The 21,033-nt window shown below is 41.0% G+C and overlaps 3 protein-coding genes across 8 annotated transcripts in view; 2 read left to right on the plus strand and 1 right to left on the minus strand.

Annotated features, from left to right (window-relative positions):
• Positions 1–249: 249 nt before the first annotated feature.
• LOC132912934 (uncharacterized) lies at positions 250–1,760 on the plus strand. The gene is made up of 3 exons (XM_060970770.1): positions 250–801; positions 956–1,332; positions 1,622–1,760. The coding sequence occupies exons 1-3, from the start codon at positions 448–450 to the stop codon at positions 1,680–1,682; spliced, it is 792 nt and encodes a 263-aa protein (XP_060826753.1). The 5' UTR covers positions 250–447; the 3' UTR covers positions 1,683–1,760.
• A 334-nt stretch (positions 1,761–2,094) lies between these two features.
• Positions 2,095–21,033, minus strand: part of LOC132912899 (uncharacterized) — a 34,677-nt gene continuing 15,738 nt past the window's right edge. For 4 of the 6 annotated variants that reach the window (XM_060970705.1, XM_060970706.1, XM_060970703.1 and 1 more), the window contains 11 exons: positions 8,287–8,655; positions 6,098–7,454; positions 5,898–6,013; positions 5,663–5,803; positions 5,479–5,576; positions 5,207–5,390; positions 4,904–5,126; positions 4,534–4,784; positions 4,235–4,443; positions 4,006–4,159; positions 2,095–3,885 (listed from right to left, as the gene is read on the minus strand). In XM_060970705.1, the coding sequence (XP_060826688.1) occupies positions 3,775–3,885; positions 4,006–4,159; positions 4,235–4,443; positions 4,534–4,784; positions 4,904–5,126; positions 5,207–5,390; positions 5,479–5,576; positions 5,663–5,803; positions 5,898–6,013; positions 6,098–7,454; positions 8,287–8,640 (3,198 nt within the window). In that variant the 5' untranslated portion in view covers positions 8,641–8,655 and the 3' untranslated portion in view covers positions 2,095–3,774. Of the gene's footprint in view, positions 3,913–4,005; positions 4,160–4,234; positions 4,444–4,533; positions 4,785–4,903; positions 5,127–5,206; positions 5,391–5,478; positions 5,577–5,662; positions 5,804–5,897; positions 6,014–6,097; positions 7,455–8,286; positions 8,656–12,925; positions 13,059–21,033 lie in introns of those variants that run through there. The other 2 variants (XM_060970704.1, XM_060970708.1) reach the window with 2 other exon arrangements.
• On the plus strand, positions 13,250–15,505 carry LOC132912941 (uncharacterized). Its single transcript, XM_060970783.1, has one exon. The coding sequence runs from the start codon at positions 13,250–13,252 to the stop codon at positions 13,892–13,894; it is 645 nt and encodes a 214-aa protein (XP_060826766.1). The 3' UTR covers positions 13,895–15,505.

The raw sequence follows: 21,033 nt of genomic DNA on the forward strand, positions 1-21,033 counted from the left end.
GTTTCGTTTTTCTTCTTACCAACCGAACTTTGTTCTTGAATAGAATTACATAGATTAATTAAGACCTACAAAGAAACAAGAAACGTAACGGGCCTTAAAGAGGTTGAACGAAATGACGTATTTCATTACGACAATAAACAATTAATTACATCCTGTAAAACCTTAAGTATAAATGCCGACATTTATTACCTCTTTTACCGTGTATTTAATCTTTGCTTCTCTATCGATACCTTCGTAATAGAAGCATAACATAAGCAAAAGATCGTCGAAACTGTTTCTTTGTAATTCTACGAGCTACGACATGTAACTTGCAAATTCACGAATATCATTTCGTGGTTAGTACGTTATCGTGTAAGAGAAATCTGGTGTTGATTGAAATTTATCTTTCGAATCGCCCTTAAGACAGACAACTGACACATAATATAGATAATTCTAAAGCAAAGTAGAATGAGATATCAACGTCGTCCGAGCAGAAAAATCAATTCCAACCAAGATTACGTTCTACCTGGGTATGTATGCAACAGAACGTGCACAGTGGCCCGCAGGTTCTTGAACTTGCCTGACGATCTGTTTCCATGCCAGGTGGGGACCGGGATCGCCGGTCGGCAGGAGACGTCGTCACACCTCGCTCATCCTCCGCATCGTCAAGACGTTCATTGCTCACGCTACCACGTCACGGGCATCGTTTTTTCTCATCAAAAATCAACTTATAAGTCCTTTTCGTATTTTTCGATCGTTCCTCGATCGATCCGTTGTCGCGTGTCAGACTTACCTTGTTTAGGCGAGAATTCCAAAACATCAGTAATTTCGTTTCTCGTGATCGCTCGACGTATCGACGTATCGACGAATCGACGAATCTCGAGAGCGTCGTCGTAGAAGGGGTTTCGTCAACGATCTGGTTTAGGACACACGCATACGTATATAACCTCTGATATTTATTTACGTCAATTATTAGAAACAGACATCGATGCTATCGATCAACATGCGGATCTTCAAAACGGTGCTGCTACTCGCCGCGTTAGGCTCTAACAGAGTTGCTCAGTGTTTACCGATTGCGAACGAAACATCGATCGTGGAGTCATCGAGCCCGACGACGCCGCCTTCCTACAATTCTACGGTCGATTATTACGATCAACGACAAAACGGATCTGAGAATTACCGTATCCACGTGGACGGCGTGGTATTCGTCGTCGCACCCGTCGAGACGCTCCTCCTAGCCGGTGTTGCTGGCGATAATAAACCTAACTTACCGATAATTGATTCTTCAAAGCCGCAATCCAGTAAACCGGAAGTCGATTCTAAACCGTCACCGGCGCCCAAATCGACTCACAGGTATTTTCCAACTTTTAAGTTTCACTCGATACCGACGTCCTACTATTTTGCCTTGAATTTTACTTTGTAAACAAAAATTTTCTTTTTAAACAATTACGTGTAACCGATGTTTATCTTCTTATTCATTTTTAAAAAGATACAGTGTCATTATTGATCTTTCTTGTACAACGATACTACTTTTGACAGATATGTAAAACGCTATCGTATATATTTGTACATTATTTCTTTTATTTTAATGCACCTTTTTTTTCTTAATTTATCAAACTGACGTAGTACCTTTATGTTTTAGGGCTGGTTTGCGTTTGGCGAATTTGCTAGTTCCGTTGTTGCGTCGTATTCGCCAAGAATGAAGAACTCGGTCCTTTACACGAAACGCTGCGAGACATTCGCATAAAATGTAATTATCCTATCATCAATATTTTTTGACAATCGACCCTTTGCCTCGTTCCTACTGTCATTTTCTATCCTTTACATCGACATTAACCGATCATTTTATTTTACAATTTTATCTTAAGATTATATTTATTTTTAATCTTGCTTGTAACGAACTAGGCAGATTTTATAGAAAAAAACACGAAGAGAAAATATCAAGAAGATATATATATCGCACGAGCCTGCGAACGGCGTGACGTTTAGATGGGTTGTTTGTAACTTTTTAATATTATTCTTTAAATAGGACCGATACTTGAGCCCTCCACGAACAATTGTATACTTGAGCCCTCCACGAACAATTGTATACTCGAGTAAACATACGACACACGATTCTTATCGAAACGAAATTTATTTGATTAAAAATTAAAATACATTATTTATGAGTTCTTTTTTGGTATATCATCACAATACTTTGTATAAAAAATGCTTAAGACTATAATTTTCAGAATATATATCATCTGGGTGGAATCGTTTATTTCATTAAAAAAAAAAAAAAAAAAAAAGTAAAAAAGAAGACGGAGGAGGAAAAAAATCACTTTCACACGATCTTTGCAATAAGTAACTTCTACTATTAAAGGAAAAGAACGAAGGGAAACCTATATAAAAAAAAAGGACCGATCGTTTGAAACGCAATTAGAATAAAGTCGTAAGTTATACGATGTTCACTTACATATATGTATATATACAATGGTTTCGACACTTACACAAATAATACGTAAACGAAACTTACATGAATAATTGTGACTTATGGAAGCGTGTACAAGAATATGTTCTTCAAATATATCTCACCATTAAAATAGAAAGCAGTTCTGTATGTAACGTGTGTATTTTCTTTGTTTTCTTCGTCATTTCGGTGCTCGGGAATAATTTGCGACAAATATTTATATCTTTCCGTGTTTCCGTTATTCATTTCTTTTTTATGAAAATGTTCAAACAAAAGATATTCCCGGCCATGTTTGTAATCACGTTTGGAACAGCAAGGATATTTAAATATCGACAAATGATGAATCAAATAATATTATCGCGTGTCGTTCTCCATTCGAATGATTCATATTTGACAATATATTAATTACGCCAATCCTCACTATATAGTGCATCGTAAACCTAATGTACCCTGTTGTCATTTTACGTTTGAAGATTACACATTCGTTCCTTATTTTTGTTTCCAACATTAAAATGAGTCGTAAACTTCAATGAACGGAGCTTTAAGGTACATTACAACCTATCTGCTTTCCTCTCTAAGTATGTATATAGGAATTAATACTCTTGAGAAAATGGTTTGTCATGAATAGCAGGGTAAAATGTAATTCGGTGGGCACGAGAAGGAAATTCATTTGTTATCGCAATTAAGTATCCTTAACAAATTTGTCTATGCTTCATAATTTTTTTGTTCTTTTCTTTTAAAGCGATTAATCGCGAGTAATCCTAACGCGAGATAACTAACTATTGTTTCGACCATGTTATACGCGAAAACGACAATGATTAAAAAGGATTTACATTTAAATTATAATCTCCGACTGAAAGAAAGCCAGAGGTCGTATGACTACGATATCGGATCGTGAATTATCGACTACATCGATTTCGAAATTATGAGAACAGATTTACTGTTATTATATACACGGATTATACGTCTCTCAACGATAAAATATACTAAAGCAATACGCACGAATACCTCCCATAACATGACGGCACGGAGAAAGCTGTACACGACTTCGACACACGCAAAATGCCTATGCTTTATGGACTACCATATTAGCTAATCATCCTCGACGTGATTCGCCGAGAGAAGTTTGCATGTACACATCGTCGAGCGCCAGTTTAGCTCAATTCTCATTCCCCCAAACGATACGCATTAGGGTGATTTTCCTACGTAGCTCCCGTTTTGGCATCAACAACGGACAATTATGCAAACAATGGAATTAGTAACGATACACGTCGTAAGAAATAAAGGACGACAACAAAAAGGAAAGAAGGGGGGGGGAAGGAAAACAAGAGAAAGAGGAAACGTGTTTAGGAAGATGGTTGAGCCGCTGCGTTCGCGTTGAGATCTTCGCAGTTCGTAGCTCCTCCACTATTATTAGCAACTGCGGGCTCGTCAAATTTTAATTCCTCCTTACCCGCCTACAGAGGAATTATTCCATTTGACATCTTTTTTAAAAAGTCAATCGTTGATTAACAAATTCTTAGAACGGCACCAGAAACATTTTATAGATATGTATCGGTAACGTCACCAGCTATTACCTCTTTGATCAATAGGCGACAGTTCTCCATCACGCTGCGCCTTCTGTCCGAAGTGTTGCTGAGAATTTCGTCCGATTGATGCAGGCTGTCCACGATTTTACGCAATTCCTCTAATTCCGTTACAGTTACCTCCAATTTCGTTTCTAACTCGGATCTGCAAACCATTAGATATTTATACAGTGTTCTCTATACGCGTGTCTTGGTCTACAGCAAAGAAATATGAAATTACTTCTCCTCTTTCAGCTCCTGAATGCACGTGTCGTTATCGAGCTGTATTATTCGCAATACTTTTAACAATTTCGTGACGAGGTTATCTACATCGATTACTTGATCAACAAGACCAACAGCGGGACAATAATCCGAAGCCAATGGGCCTTCGTTGGTGCCGGTGTCCGACTCACTGATAGAGTCACAATCATCGTCTTCCTCGTTTTCAACCTGTGAACAATTATACAAATTTCAATTGATAATCCGTCGTTACGGTGTTTGTCATTTCACAACTGTTTCTCCATATTTTTCTATTTATACCTTACGACGATGTAAAATAGCTTGCGTGAGATTCGTAAGACTCGAACACTCCTCGTTGGTGCGCGTCTTTTTCAGATTACTCTCGTCCACAGTTTCCGGGAAACTCAAAGCTCTGCGAAGAGAGTCGCTACTCGATACCATGTTATGCGAGTATGTATCGGGCAGGGGAACATCCTCTAACACGCTTTCCATCATCAGACATGGCTCGGTTTCGAAATCGAGTAAGTCGGACGATGACTCCATGCTCAATTCTAAATAATTACACAGGACAAGGCCGTTATTGTTGCACGATGCCTTTGATCATCGATTAATCGATTGCTCGCTGTTAGCAACCATTCTCAAATGATTAAATTTAAATTACAATATATACCTTTATACATTTGTTTGGCTGATTCTAAGGTAGATTTTTTATCCGTGTTTTTCGTTGCAAAAGGATGCGTCGCCGCGTTCCGGATTGCTCCAATTACCGCGGAAACGAAGGAACCGCTTTTTGGACTAGGTGTACACTCTTTCAGGCTATGCTTAGAGCTAACAGGACTCGATTCGATGCTACTATTGCTTCTACTGTACGCTTCATTGTGATATATCACATCCTACAAATAAAATTGTTAGATGTCGTTAAATGGTAAATAGAAAAGAAACGATGGAACAAAGGAAGATGGTGGAATATTACTTCAAGGTCTTTCACTGAAATACTATAAGATGTTATCAGCTGGTCTACTAATCCCTCTAGCCTAGTTCCAAGACCGGAAAGCGCAACCGCAGCTCCGGAAACGGCGGCGCCTTGTGTAAGTAAGAGTTCCCTGCTTCGTCGTTCGACTGCATTTAATTTCATGCTCATAGATAAATTTTCTTGTCTAGAAACGTACGTCGAAACGCTATGTTAGTAAAGAGACTCGTGTCTAGGGAAACTTTTCAAGATATATTTGAGATGTAAATACTTACCTTCGTTGTTCGCTGATTCGCACTAAATGTTTGCATTCCTCCGTTTGCCTCTCTAATTCCAACTCGCGTTTCGTTAACAGTTCCTCCTTTTTCGCAAGCTACGAATTAAAAAGAACAATTATACCAACGTGTTCGTCGATCGCTTTCTGCTTCTCTTTGTATCTATGTATCGAAAATATACCACCTCTGTTTCCGCCTCCTTTAAAGCGTCCGCCAAAGTAGCTTTCTCTTCTTGGAGGAAATCTTGCATCTCTGCCGACTCAGCCTCCAGCTCCTGTTGCTGTTGTAACAATGCCTTCTGGGCAGCCAAGCTTTTCTCCAAATCCTCCATAAACGAATCAAATATAACGAAGAAACAGGTAAAAATAAATAGTCGAGCCACGACGTAAAAGCAACGCTAGAAGAATAATATAACCTACCCTACTTAACATACGGCACAGAGACTGTAAATCTGCTATCTCCAACTGCTGATTAGCAACTACTTGACCAGAAGATTGCAAATGACACTCCAGCTCTAGGAAGCTATCGCTGCATTCTAAAACCAAGCCATAATTGCTCAATCTAGTAGGTGCGACCAGAAAGAGATACGGTACTTCGACTTAAGTATCTTAATAACTACCTGCATGTTCCGATTGCGGGGTGCCCAGCATCGCCAGTACCCGTTGCGCGTTTCTATCCAATTCTTGTCGGGCAAACGCGTGATCCGCTTGCTCCTCTTCGAGAAGGCGCTTCACTTCCACGATCTCAGCCTTTAACTTCTCGTTCTCCTCTTTTCGCTGCGACGTTTCTTCGTTTAACCTTTTCAAGTCGGTCTGCATCGCGTGCATATCCTCCCACGTGCCCTCCGTTTGACATTGTTCGTGCAGTCTCTCCACCACTTCCGGGCCAGTAACAGCGCTCGGCACCCCGGACAAAGCGTTCTCAATATCGTGACCGGTCAGACCAGTTTGCACGCTGGTCTCGTGGTAAATACGCGTCTTCTCCACGGTCTTGTGCCTAGGATATGGCGGCAGACTCTTGTGCCCCGATGAATCTTTGGCTGTGGTCTTCTTCTCGATCTGTTGTCTACTCAGGCTCGCGTCTCTACTTCCAGATCTACTTCTCATGGTCCTGTCCGTCTTTTCACTGGCTTTAGCGATACTTATTTTATTCCTGTTCCTTCTAGGTAACGTGGCGTACGTGTCTAGCGCCTTGTTATCCATACTTGTGGTCATCTTGTCTGGTCTGGAAGCTTTCGAAGCTTCGGTGCGACCTGTGTAAGGTACCCTAGGGGTGGACAGAGGTTTTCGAATCTCTTCGGACGGCGTTGAACTTGGCGTGCGTGCACCACGCGTGCTGGACCCACCTCTAGATCTGCAGCTACCGCTCTGACCTCGGCCACGCTGTGCCAGGTCCTTGTTGATTTCCGTTGTGAGCACGGATGGCAGTGAATCGGGAATCGGCCTCGTCCTCGTTCGCGGCGGCATCGAATTCAATCCTGAACGGAATGTCGTCGTCACTCGACTGTTATTTGTCGTGCTATCATTACTATTCTCTCTGACAGCAGATTTCTCCCGGGACCGGGCCCTGTCCCTCGTCGTTGGCTGTGTTTTGCACAGGATGCCCCTTGGAGTCGCGGTACGTGGCTTGGAACGTGCTGGAGTCGCCGAATAATTGGTGCTTAATGGCGCTGGCTTTACCCTAGTGTTCTTTTGAGTCTCGGTCGTAGTGGTTTTCTTTTTACTAGTGCTGGACACGGCTATGGTTCTCTTGGCGTTCGTTCGATTTGCCCTGGCGGAAACGCTGCCTGCTATGGACGAACTTTCGCTACCACCTTCGCTGGTACCTTCTCCGCCGTTGGTCAGCCTCACGTCGTCGGGCAAAGTTGCGCATGGGTCCTCGTAGACGGAGCAACAACTGACTAGACTGGAATCGCAGGACGCCTCGTCGAGGCCGCCGCAGCTGCTCGCGTAATCTATGCTATTTCGACTTCGTACCTGAAACCGGCATCGATGAATGTAGATACGATTTTGACGACAATAGCTTAGCGAGAAAAGTGTCGGATCCGTGTGACTCGGATCTTAGTCGTGTCATTCTATTGTAGTAAAGTTGTTAACCGTTTCGCTTATTCAGAGATTTTCTATGGAAATTATATAAGAGGAATCGGTGAAATATTTTTCAAGTATGCGTAAAGAACGTTGGTTTGTACAAGAATTTTTTCAGATTAAAGCGTTCTTGGCGGCTGAACCAACAGTTCTTTCCCGTCTGAAATACTAATGACCTACTAGGACTGCTTCGAGCTATTCGCGGTACTTTCCCAGGCGAATTTATTTACAGACCGAAATGGGTCACCCTGTATAGCGAACTGTAATCTCGAAAGCTCTCCCAATCCAACATCCTTCGTACGTTAGAAACGCGCGAATTTTTCCTTCCTTCCGATGTTTTCGCGGAGAATTTCATACGAAACGTGTTTAAGACCTTGCTTAATAGGTCAGCGGAATAATTGAGAATGACCCCGTAGTACCCTTCATACGCAAACATCTAAAGAGCTTTTCGCAAGGTCTTTCGTTCCTTTATCAAATTTTTTACCTACGATGTACCTAAATACACGTGAAAATAAGCGATCTAGAAAAATTCTCCTATATTCTCTAACGTCGAATTTCCGTATAACGTAGCCAGAAATTGTTCCGAAGCGTTTCATCCCTTAACAGACTTTAAATAACGAACTAAAATAACGAAAGTAAAACGCCCTTTGCCACTAAATGATGGAATGTAACGAAACGCCCCGGGACTCGCATTTTTCTACGGTCCAGTTCGATCGATCCTCACCCTTGGCACCTCGGTGGCGCACCCCTCCACTCCACTGTCGCTTCCGTCTTTGCTGTCCTTCCCTTCGCCCGTATAATCCTTCCTCTCGTTGTTCAGAGTTGAATCTGGCTTAGTTGCCTTGGAAGATTCGGTTACGTGGATCACGGTGATGTTGCAGTCGCTGTTCATCGTCGAGTCCATATCGTCCTCGTGCAGAGGCTTATCGGCTTCGACCAATGGCGAGGCGAGGTCCTCCGGAACTCCAGAGTCTTGCCTCGCCACATTCTGCACTGGCGAAACTTTCAGACTGTTGTCCTCGAGCGGCGTCTTCTCCATCTCGAGGCTTGGTTGCTCGTTCGTCGGTGACACGCTCATTTCGCGGTTGCCATTCTGTAATTCAAAATAGTCAAACGATAAACCACGTTGAATATATGCTGGATAATCGTGCGAACCAAATAACGGATACTTTTATACGAAGAGAATTCGAGGAACGGAAGAAACCTAAGTAAAAGTTTGCTTCAGGCTTTAGAGCTATTACGACGACTTTTTATATAATTTTTTACGTGTTACATACGTAATACGCATACGGTATAGTAGAAGAACTCTACCAAGTATCGCACAGTGTGGAGAAGTAAAATACAATTTTATCCTCGCACACCACGTTGCCGAGAAAATCGAATATAAACGTCGCATCGAGGATGCGTAGGTTGCATCGATTCCTGTCTGAACGTATTTGAGCTCAATTTTCTCTTCTTTCCACAAAAAAAAAAAAAAGAAGATAATAATCTAGGTCGAAGGAAGTTAAAATACCAAAGAAGGACAGCACAGCGAGGTTACCGTAGTCACGCTATATCAGAGACTGACCGACTAACTCAGACACAGACGAATTCTCGAAGCAGAGAAATGAATAATCGAAAGGGACCGTTCACGGTTGAACGAACAAAGCAACGTCCAGCACAGACTGGACAGACTTGCCAGATCGATAAAGCAATTAAAATCCGGATCTTGACCATGCACTGGCAATCGGCCTGATATTCGATTACTCCGGACCATATCCGGCAATCCTTCCAGAATTCACGAAAATGAAACACACATGGACGAGGAACGAGGGACAACGATTTTTGAGATCCAGATGAAAATTTAATATTCCGTTCAATCGTCCGAAGGAAATTCCCCGTTCATCCGATTATACAAGGGGTTAAACGAATTCGAGTGTGAAATCTATAGGGTGATTTTGGATATTTTGATAAATTCTTCTTCAAAGTATTTTACTTATTTCTTAGCTTTCTTCTAAATTTCCTCTATTTCTTCTCTTATCGTTTCGTCGTATCGTTGTTTTACTTTTTCGAGTTTCACATTGCAACTTTCACCCGCGAATTAAACGAACGAATCTTACTTCTTACGGGAATGAAGGTGTCGCGTCGCTAGTACGAGATCTTCGCTGATTCGTAGCCCATACGTGTAAATGCACGTGTTCGAAATATTAGCGAGAAATTGCGAGTAAGATCGCGTCATTGCGCTAGCAATTTGTTTTTCATTACCAGCCGGAGAATCTGTGACATATACCTTTTGGTCAAACATATAAAACTCGCTGCAAAGACAAATCGACCAAAGTCCTCGAAGCATATGGTATAGCATATGGTAAAGCATATAAAAATAACAGTTACGTGTGTTAAATTACGTGTCTAAAAAAAAGAGAAGGACGCAATTTAGACGATCAATTTTAAAAACACATTAGCCGCCTCAATTAAGTTATTACCAACTAGAAAACGAAAGAGGCAGTAATAAGAAAGAAAAACATAGTCGAAGAAATACGATGTATTAAAATTGACCGTTCCGTGTTGAAAGAAATACGTTTATTCAGAAATGTTGTCTATTGTATTTTAATACAAAACCAGTTACTTCGGTGATCTTGATCGGTATGTTTCTACCGCTTGTTACCTACTATTGCGACTAAAAGTTTTACATCCATTGATTTAACTACATATAAATGACATATTATTGCGATATTCAATCAGTGTATTGCGATACTCAAGACGCACAGGTTTTAAAAGGCATTGAAAGTCGAAAACAAAGTCCACGAAAAAAAAAAAAGGAGAAACATCGGTTGAACGTGACCGTAGCGGTAAAAACATCAGCACGCTGGCCTCCACTTCCGTCTTATAATCTCTCACTCGATGCTTTCCTTTCTCTTTTTAGTCGCTGCTTCCGCAATATATTCCTCTCTTTCTCTTCCGCGTGGTTACGTACACACTATGTACTTCAATCATAATCGGCGAGGAAGATCACGTCAGCACGCGGTGTTCCCCCTTCCGAGCATGTTTAGATCGCGTAAAAGGCGTTTAATCACGTGCTTAGTCATTGAACGAGTGTGCAATCCATCGTTGATCGATCACTGCGCATCTTTCGTGCGATTTATATCTGATGAAAGGCAAGAAATTTTCTATCTCCCGATAAACTCTCTTATCAAACTTTGTGTCAGGATTTTACTAGTTGGGTCATTTCGACTCGTTAGCGAAGTTTCTCGCTTTACAATTCGCTTCTGTGTCGTAATTTAAAGTAAATTGTTTTCGACGATCGAGATAAATATCAGAAGGAAGAAGCTCTGGTATCCTTAATTTAAGGATGCTCGAACATCGTAAGTCGTAAGGCAAATTAAATTAAATTGCATTGACGCAATTCTATTCTAGAAATTCTAATTCGCTCAAGTTAGAAAATTCAACGTTTGAAAATTCATACGTATATTTGATATTTCACATTTCTAAAATTTACATCGTTAGAACGAAAATGCTTTACTCGATATTCGAGCGATCCAAAAATTCTTGATACACCAGTACGAGTATCAAAGGAAACGTTAAAACGTCCTACACCGCAATGACCTACGAACGATTAGGTCACTCTACCCACCACTGGAATCCTCGAGCAATTCAGCCGGATTCGAGTTTCCTCCAATTACACAAACCGTCCAACAGGAAACTTTAACCTACCAGCGATCACTGCGAAACGACGAACGAAATCCTCTCATTTAAATTCACGTCGTTTCCCATTCTTCCAAACAATTATTACCTAGTCTAGCCTATCTAAATCCCATCGACGATTACCTCCGAATAAAAGCCATCTATTCGAGTACCTTGTAATCTCGATACATATTCCAATTTCGAACAAAGCTATCGATAATGGTATTATAGCGAAAAAAGGGGGCAGATCCCGACGAGTGTCTGGAAGAAATTGCTCGACTCTGAGAGATACGTAAGGTCGATATCGTTAGCGATAGAGAGCTACGCTTGACCGTGATAATCGGCGAGAACCGTGTAAAAGCGGTTCTCGTGCCAGTGGCGGCTAGAAGGTCTCGGTGAAGTCCCGAAAGCGGCGAGGCCGGATTGGCCGACAAGGAACCCCGGTTCGTGCCGCGCCAACCATTATTACGGCGCAGCTACGCTGTTGCTGCTGGCTGTCTCGTTCGACTACTCAACAAACCAACAACCACTCGATCCCACGTTGGATCCACGGCACCACGCTCCTCACACCGTCTTACCACTTTGTAATTTATTCCGCCTCTCGTTGCGTCCTTTCAGTGGTTAATATTCTATAGTTAATTCATCGATCTGTAGTTGGTTCGTTGGTCGAACGAATACTTCGATGTGTCCATTTTTGATAAAATCGACAGAGAAACGCAAGTTTTCTGTCTTTTTGTTCAACTGACTAACCGGTCTGTAATTGGACGCTCGATCAAGGGCCGAACAAATTTCTTAACGCGTTAATAAAGAAGAAAATCGATAGAGGAGGAAGAAGAAGAAAAGTGACGTTTTTGTTAATTAGCTGGTTAATTAAAAGTCGAATAAATTTCTTTCAACGTGCGTCCTTTTGGACTGAAGAAAGTTGACGGAAGAACAGTGTATATCGATTTCCTAAAGCATTATTCGGAACGGTGACGTAGAAGTGCGACGGAGTATGAAAGCTACCTACTGTATCTTGGCGAAGAGAAAATAACAGGTTTGGCGAGTTTGACCAAGTGATTCTACTACAAAAAGATAGCGAGATAGGGCCAGTATCAAATATAAATGATAAATATGTGCGATTCAAGGTGAACGCGAAGAATCTCGATAAAGAAGATCAAGGTGAGTCTCGTATCGATTTAACAAACTTAATGCTTGAAACCGATCGAACGCTTCTCCGGTTAGTTATGGGAAAAAACCTATATCTCGAATGTTTAAAACGCCTTGGTCTAATCTTGAAATTATCGTTTGCTAAGAAAGATTCTATCGCGGCAATCTTGGCCTGAATATTTACGCGAAGCTAATCTAAATATTTTATATTTTCCAGAACTCGAAGATAGCCGGCGAAGAAAATACCGAAGATAATAAAAAATCGCTTTATCCGGGAACCAAGCCAATCGTCGCAACGCTGTTCCACGGAAATCTATCTTTCGGAAATAACGCGATTCTCAGAATATTTCTGCAAAAGTTCTCCAGTTGGTTAAATATCGCCACGGAAATTGCGATATTTACATATTACACAAAGTATTATATACGGCAATATCTAAATATTATCGCCCAACACTCAAACATATCAAACATACCACGTATATGTTATAATAAGACCAGAACATCGTAGGAAAATTTTTGATTCGACTGACTGTAAAGTCGGTGAAAGCACTCACCTCGTCGAACCGCAACACCAGGCTGTTAAACCTGACGACGATCCTCCTGGCGAACATGGAGAAGGAAAACAGAGCCTGATCGAGTCTAGCCGATTGTCGAATGAATTTGCCAAGAACGAAGAAGCCAGGTAAAAACGACGAAACCACTGGCGATTAAAGACTCAACTGGACGAAGGAGGAACAACAACTCCGGAAAATCGATCTCCGCGAGCGTTGCATAAGACGCTCCTCGGACGTTTCGTTTTACAGAAACACCTCTACGATTACACTCGATACCGGATTGCGAGAAAGACCGTAAAAATAGACGATCATCGCTTGAAAAACATGGGAATGAAGGAAGGAGAGGTGAGGAAGATCGCCGGCGATGGTCTCTCGGTGAATCTATGTTCCAACAAACAGGTCCTCGAGATCACCGGCGACGGATGCGACATTTCGATGTCGAAGAACCGAGGCAGCGTGAAGATAATTGGCGACGGTTGTCGATTGAGGATCGATCAGAACATGGGAGACGTAGAGTACACGGGGGATGGTGGACAGGTTCTTTTGGGTCCAAAGTCGATCAAGGATAAAGTAAAGTATCACGGTGATGGCGGTAGAATAAAGTTCGACGTGGAGTTGAGGATGAGGAACAGGAAGTCGGAAGTTTCGAAGGAGGAGACGGGAAAAGGAATGGACGAAGGAAGGAGGAGCTCCGAGGAAGGCAAGGATGCCCCGAAGAAAGAGAATTCGGAGGCGGAGAGCGAGGAAAAGAAAAAGAATAGAAGAAAAGAGAGACGAGGCGATTTGGGTGATAAGGAGGAGAAGAAGGGAAGATCGACGAGGACTAAGATCGTTACGACTTTTGTATACGATGAAAAGACCGTGAAAAAATGGTTCACGAATCCGGAAGCGTCCACCAGGACTTTGAACGGAGTTTCCTCCGTGAGGATTGTGCCGAATAAAACGAAAACGAAAATCGAGGTGAAATAAAGGAGAAACTGTGACGAATAACGGGAAAATTGTACGATTCTAGAAGAATAATTCTAAATCAAAACCCAAGCGAAGTGGTAGATTTATCGTAGTAATTAATCACCTCAGTCTTGAATTCCTATCTTGACTAGTACTGAAATTGTTCGATTTCGATTTTGACGATACGCATTTAGAAAAGACAAAGTTTAATTTAAAATCATGAAATACTGATTTTAATAGTTTAACCACGTCGAGGAAAAAATTCAAAAAACGATGGAAACGTAAGAAATGCTGTGTTAAATTCTCGCGACCTAAGTCTGACTTAAAGTTCCTACACGTGGATGGAGTTGGAATTGGTAAAACATTGAAGAGGATTATCTGATCGTGGATCGAACGTTTGCGTAAAAGTGACTAGCGTGAAGATACTTCCTCGATGATTCTTCGTGAAAGAATCTTTCGACGAAATCTGGGAAGTCCAGAATCGAGTAATCGCAAGAAAACGTAGGTAAAAGATATCGGCGATATCGTGATCGATCAAACTAAAACCAGGGTTATTTTTAATTTCTCGTTTCATCCTTCTTATAAAACGGTGTCAGGTAAAAACAAGGTAATATTTGATAAATATTCCAGTGAAAAATGATTTAATTGTATTTTCCTTTTAACTATAATTCTCTTAGTTCCTAATAGTGAATTTCGTTTGTTAATCTTGTAGAGACCAAGATATCGAACATTTTTAAACAAGTTTGTAATTTTTTTACGTCTTATGTGTACATATATAGATCATAACGATTCAGTCGTCAATTGTAATTAATTTCATAATTTGTTAATTACGAATATTTTATTTAATTATTTATTTATTAGAAATAGATAAATAATCGAGTTAATTTGAAAATCACCAAGTACGATCTATTTGTTCGATAGTTCGTCCATTTACATTCTAATAATTACGATAAACGCCCATGAAATATTTATAAGGAATTAGCAATTGTACGTGTGATCGATATTTCAGTATCTTATTATTTCTTATCTACTTATCGTCATCGTTGTCAGACGACTCATACGGACAGTACAAACCATAGATGGTATAAACACGTTCCATAAACACGAGCGATAATGAACCTCGTGAAATACTTAATTACTAGTCAAAAACAAGTAGAAAAATATGCCGATACGATTTAGTATCTTTAGCTTATTTTTTACTCGGCGACATGGTTGTTTACGAGCTTCTAAGTTAGGAATTTTTAACGAGCTTACTTTATATTCCACCAATATATGTATTTGCGTATGGCGAAATATGTACCGATCTGATTGTCAGCGAAATTTTGTTGTCATCGGTGGAAACTTGGAATTACGCCATGTTTTCTATAGAATCCAACCACTTAAGAAGAAAAAAAGTAGATAAATTGGATTTCTATCGTTTTAGAAAATTCTGTAATCAAAGATCTATCAGTCTAAAGGAAATTTCTATCGAAATTTGCAGTATTAGTTTAAATATTTGAAATATTTAAAATAGTTGGCAATTTTTGACTGGCTGTATATTTCAGAGCACGTGTAGCTTAGGAAATTAAAAGATACCAAATATCAAATGGAAGATGCGCATCTGTCTAATAAATTACGTATTATAAAGTCAAAGTTTCTCGTATTATTTTCCTGCATACCTCACTTTCGCTCCCTTCGATACCTAAATTTATTTCCTTCGATTTCCTTCGATTTCGCAGCCTTTGAATTTTCATATTTCACTTTTGTGTTCCTGTTTCGACGCGGATCTTCGAGAAGACTTTCTTCGCTATATTAACAGCGATTCTAACCATCACATTTTCCAAAAAGTTAGAATATTTTTTAACGTTAAAAAGAAACTGGCCAAGAGGTGGACTAAAAATATAACAACGAAGTTTTTGGATCGTAACACGACCGCTGATCGATATTTTAATTGTACGACACCGGAGTGTCTGCTGTAAAGGTATCGAGAAGAAGAGCGAGGTTCGCGATGCAGCGAGTCGCATGAGAATTTCGTGACTTTCACCGGTCGATTGGTGCGCGAAAATAAAATCCGTGTAGGTGGCCGCGCTCCATGGGAACGGTGTATGATCGATAGGGGCCGCGTGTCTGCGGTAAATCATCGCCAAACATTCGATATCCGCGAGTTCGTCGAGTGGCACGGCTGGTTCTGGGTATGCAATAACCGTCGTACATCTGCCGGAGGTTTCTCTGTTCGAAATGGGTCGCGACATGCTGACGAAATTACGAATCGTGCGCGAATAGCCTCCGATCGATGCTCGAATAAATTTATACGACTATTCCCTTTTAGAAGCTTTATCTGTCGGTTCTTATTAGAGGTATCAAGATTTAACCACTCGACGATGAGATACCGATCTTTCCCTCATTTGCAAAGGTAAAAGGTTCGTTTAACAACCAATCCGATATCAAGTTGCCAACTTATTAATTCAACCTAGCGGTAGTTCGTTAGCTTGTTAAGTTAGTTCCTTGTTAATTGGAAAATGTGGTAACTTACGAATTCTCTAATTCGCCGATCCAACTCGGAGATTCGTATACAAGATGCGAAAGGAAATATTATTCGACTAATTTCTCGTGTATAGCAAATATATAGTAGCCCCTAATACTCGTTCCACTTACTAATGCAGTTCCTATTGTACGAAGGAAGATCATATAGTAAGTAGGTTAAACAAACTCCGATTATACGAATTACTTGTACCAGGTTCGCGTAGATAAAGTATCGCTGTATTTTTGGCCGCATCGTGGTTATATAACTTGAAGTAACGTAGAATATAAGAATTCTTGCATTCGGAATAAAGAAACGTGCATGTACAGCGAACCGAGTATTGCGAATGTTATCGTAAATTGAACTATCCATTTTCTTTCTGGGCTAACGATACGCAACAAAGATTTCATTTTCAACGTACAAATAGAGAATCGAAGGAATCCACTGTACCATCGCTATTCAGTATCTATTATACCCAAGACGTTCCGTAGAACCCATCGTGTCCAATTTACGACTCTCGTATCGCAACAGAGAATTTTTCTATTTTTCCTATCAGGTGTAGTATACGTTCGACTCTTTGAACCGTGTTACTTCAACGCTTGAAATCATAATGATTTCTGAGCTCCGCGTGTTTTGTCCCCAGGTTCAGATATTTATTCATACCGGTTGCGTAATATTCTAGTTGAAAAACGACTGTAGATGTTGTAGCAACGTTGATACGATCAAAGTATCGTCGATCGATATCAACCTGACCATGACTCTGTTCTCGGACCATTGATCGATAATCTACGATAAAGAATCAAGTAAAAGTCACGATAATAGAAACCTGCGTTAAGCAAATCGAGCGAATCCATCTGTAAATATATTTAAAAAATAAAGAAACGAAAGAGACTTTTAAAAAACCAGACCGATATGGGCTGATAAGATATCGCTAACACGTCGTCCTATCGTCCGATCCAGTTGAGCATTAACGGAATTCATAAGTGGAGGAGATAATGACAATCTTTTCGTCGCTGGATATACCTACAGGATGCCCTGTACAATATGGCATAATGGGTATGGAAATGATCGTACGCGCAAAAGTAAGTCAAAAATATAAAATATAATTTTTCACTCGCGACGCTTAAACGGAAGAAGAAACCAGTTAAAAATTGGGAAAACCAAAGACGAGAAGACGTATACGACCCACTTGCTACAAGGACATAGTCGTTTCGATCGTGAAGTTTTGGACAAGCCTGACGACGATACTCATTTCCGCCCAGACGGACGAGGATTCTTTATATGGTTACAGTATCGCGCACGAGGAGCGGATGCGCGTTCGTTCCTTCGTTAATTCAAGGAGGAGCCCGCTGGAATCGAGGGTCGTGCCGCCATTCAGCGCTTTCATCCGCCTTTCTGACCCAGCTTTCCGTCGACGCGGTGCAAAGGTCGCCAGTCGTAATGGAGGTCAACCGGGGATCGTTAGCTAAGTTTCTTACTAGAGAAAACTCGCTTTGCTCTTTATTAAGACCATCGAGGGATTCGAGAGAAAGAAAGAAAAGAAAAAAGAAAAAGATCCCCTCGTCTATTACCACCGTGCTCTGTTACGCGCAGTTCCACGACTGAACAAGTCGCTTTCGAGAATGTGAAATTAGTTGGGCGTACTCGAGAGGATCCACAGGAACTGTAGTTTACGTTCTTGCAGCACGCTTCAACATTTCTTACGAATAACAGCCTCTTTTCTTTTCAGAATTCCAACTAAAGACATTTTTCTAAAGAAAGTTAAACTAGATTATGTTACGATGATTTTAAGCGTTAAAAGTCGTGTGCGTATCGTACGTATGTTTTGACCTTCGAGCGACCTTTGAATCGTCGCCAAGCGACATTGAAAGTTTCAAACGAAATTTTAAATTCCTATCAGAGATAATTAAAAATTTCTCTCGCGGTGTCCTTGACACCTCCGACTCCACGATTTTTCGTAATTTCTTTAGCCTAGATCATCGAACATTCGAGAAATTGAGGAAAGTTGTTGAATCGAAGGTGTCAAGGACGCTACAGGAGAAATTTTTAACTGCCTCTGACGGTAACTTAAAATTTCCGTTAAAACTTTATCAAACTATCGACGAATGAAGGTGAAACGTTGACGCTCTTGGAAATATAATGTTTCTACGCTCTGTTTGATACGTACGAACGATACGGAAGAAAAGGAAGAAAGGAAGAGCCAGAAGCAGGCAACGAAAAGAGCGTTTGGAAAGAAAAAAGGGGTGGAAAGTCGATCGGTGCAGATGCAATTAACAATATACAGCGAGACGAATAGAGAATTCTGAACGCTCGCTAAAGTTCTACCCTAACTCGGTGAAACGTGCGCCCGTTAATGAGGACACGTGCACCTCTTCAGACGGACAATGCTGACGCCATATACCGGGTGATGCTCGCGTATCACCACTCGATTATATTGTAAATATTGACTCTTTGCAAAGCTTCGACGAAAATTCCATTAGTCAAACGGGTCGATGTAATTGAAACCACCGTTCACAACATAGTCGGAAGAGCGTGTGTGGCCCATCGATAGCAACCAAAGACACACACACACGCACATAGATAGATAGAAGAAGAAGAACAAAGCGTATATTTATACCAAGAATCGACCCAATTATTTTCCTACTATTCGACTATCTTTGTTTAACAAGTATTTTACCGCAACATTCGATCTCATTCTAAAATTCTGTCAGCACCTTTTAATTTTCTTGTAACGTGATACCTGTACGTTGAAATTCAGTTGAATTTGCTACGATCTAGGTAGATCGTAATCGAACGTATTCGCAAACGTGAATCTGCCTATAAAGACACGCTGCCAACTAAGAATCCCTGTGCGATTTTTTAACATACACGTTCATAAAAGAGACGAAAGAGATTAAATTCAGATTCGTTGTGCTGTACAAGGTGTACCCGCTTCAAGAGCGGACAGGTGGCGCAAGAACAATGAAAAAAGTTCATACGAACCCGTGTCCTATCTTACCTTCGTAGAAATGACTACCCTTGGTTCGTACGTAAGCTTGCAACCGTCATATCGAAGAACTTCGCAGTCTTAAAAACTCCACGCGCATGTTGAACAATTACACACCGAGTGTAGTCATTTCGAGGATCTTCCGCGAAGGTAAGAAAAGTTGCGGATTACCGAAACGCAAAAATGGCTGTAACCTTGAAACGAGGTCAGACAGGACACATATTCGTACGAACTTATCACGATACACCCTGTATATTTGTCATATTGCATTTTTAATATTACGAGACGTATAATAGTTGCAGCACATGGCGCGTCGTTAATTCAAATAGTAGTCGAGCTAACCGCAATGCGGTTGAAACATCCCTTTCCTGATAACATTGAACGAATTACTCGCGCCGACGATTCTAGAAGTTTGCTCGGTCTTATCGAAGCAATGTCAAGAATACGCGTGGATCCGCTTCGTGTTACGAGCCAATTAGCCGTATCGGAAAATTTGAACAAACTTTCTGTCGCTCGATAAAAGAATTCTAATATTCCAACCTTATGTATCACCCTATATATCTACGAGCCACTTACTACCGTCTATTATACCTTGCGTTTCACACATTCCTAACGAGTCTGTTCTAATTGCTTTATACCCAATTACAACCTTTAGAAAGGTTCTAAAAATTCTAAAAGATGCAGAACGATTGTTTTTATTCCAATAAAAGATCATTAGATGCGTTTCGTTTCTATAAAATCTTGCAATATACGAGTATACGCATTGTTGAGTATCTCGAATCGTTCAGATCCCACGGTCTCCAAGAGTAAGAGTATCGCGCACGTTTCGTATTTAGATCCGCGTTTAACTCAGAAGCGAACACGAGCTGCTGTACGTGTACACGGACAGCGAATAAGAAGAAAAAGAGCTGCGTTGCAGCTTGCAGCTTGCAAGCTGTTCAGATCGACCGGCTGGGAGCGCGTGTTTTCCACGGATTTTTGCGCCTCCTCGTCCACGCTCTCGCTTCAGCTTCCGTTCGTTTCTCGCGTGAATTCTCAAAGGAGTCTCTTTGCCGCCGCACCGTTTGCTTCGAGAATTCACAAACGAAATAACAATGGTCTCGCGGTCTCATGAATCTGGGTGAGATCTTTCGTTCTTTTACTCGTTCGATGAAATTTAATCAGTTCGTAAAATTGCGATTAAAACGTGGTTACGAAACGCAAATAGAGGTAAAATGTGAAACAGAGAAGAAAAGAGAGCGTAAAAACGGTGCTGAGAAGACAATTAGCCGTTTGAGTCTGTACGAGGTTCAAAGGATGGTGAATAATTGGAAAGTGGAAGGGGAAAGAACCCTGAACGAGTAACTGATCCGTAACAGGCTGTAGCAAGAAAGACAGCTAACAAGATAAGCAGTTTGTCGCAACTATATCCAATTCGAACCTCTGTTTCCATAATAAAGTCTCGCGAGTGAAAACAATGATAAAGGGATTTGCGTTGACACGAGTCAAAGAGATTGCATTATGCGGACGATGTATAAGAACGACGACAAGAAAGATCGTGCAGGAAGCCTTTTATGCAATTTCGTGCCGCGACTCGCACGAAGACGAAACCAAATAAGGTAGCAGAAAACGTCGACGACGAACCACGCTGCGCGATCCATTTTCGTTCCGTCTCGTCCTCTGTGATCGTCGATC

The sequence above is a fragment of the Bombus pascuorum genome, chromosome 12, assembly GCF_905332965.1.
Source record: "Bombus pascuorum chromosome 12, iyBomPasc1.1, whole genome shotgun sequence".
NCBI lineage: Eukaryota > Metazoa > Arthropoda > Insecta > Hymenoptera > Apidae > Bombus > Bombus pascuorum.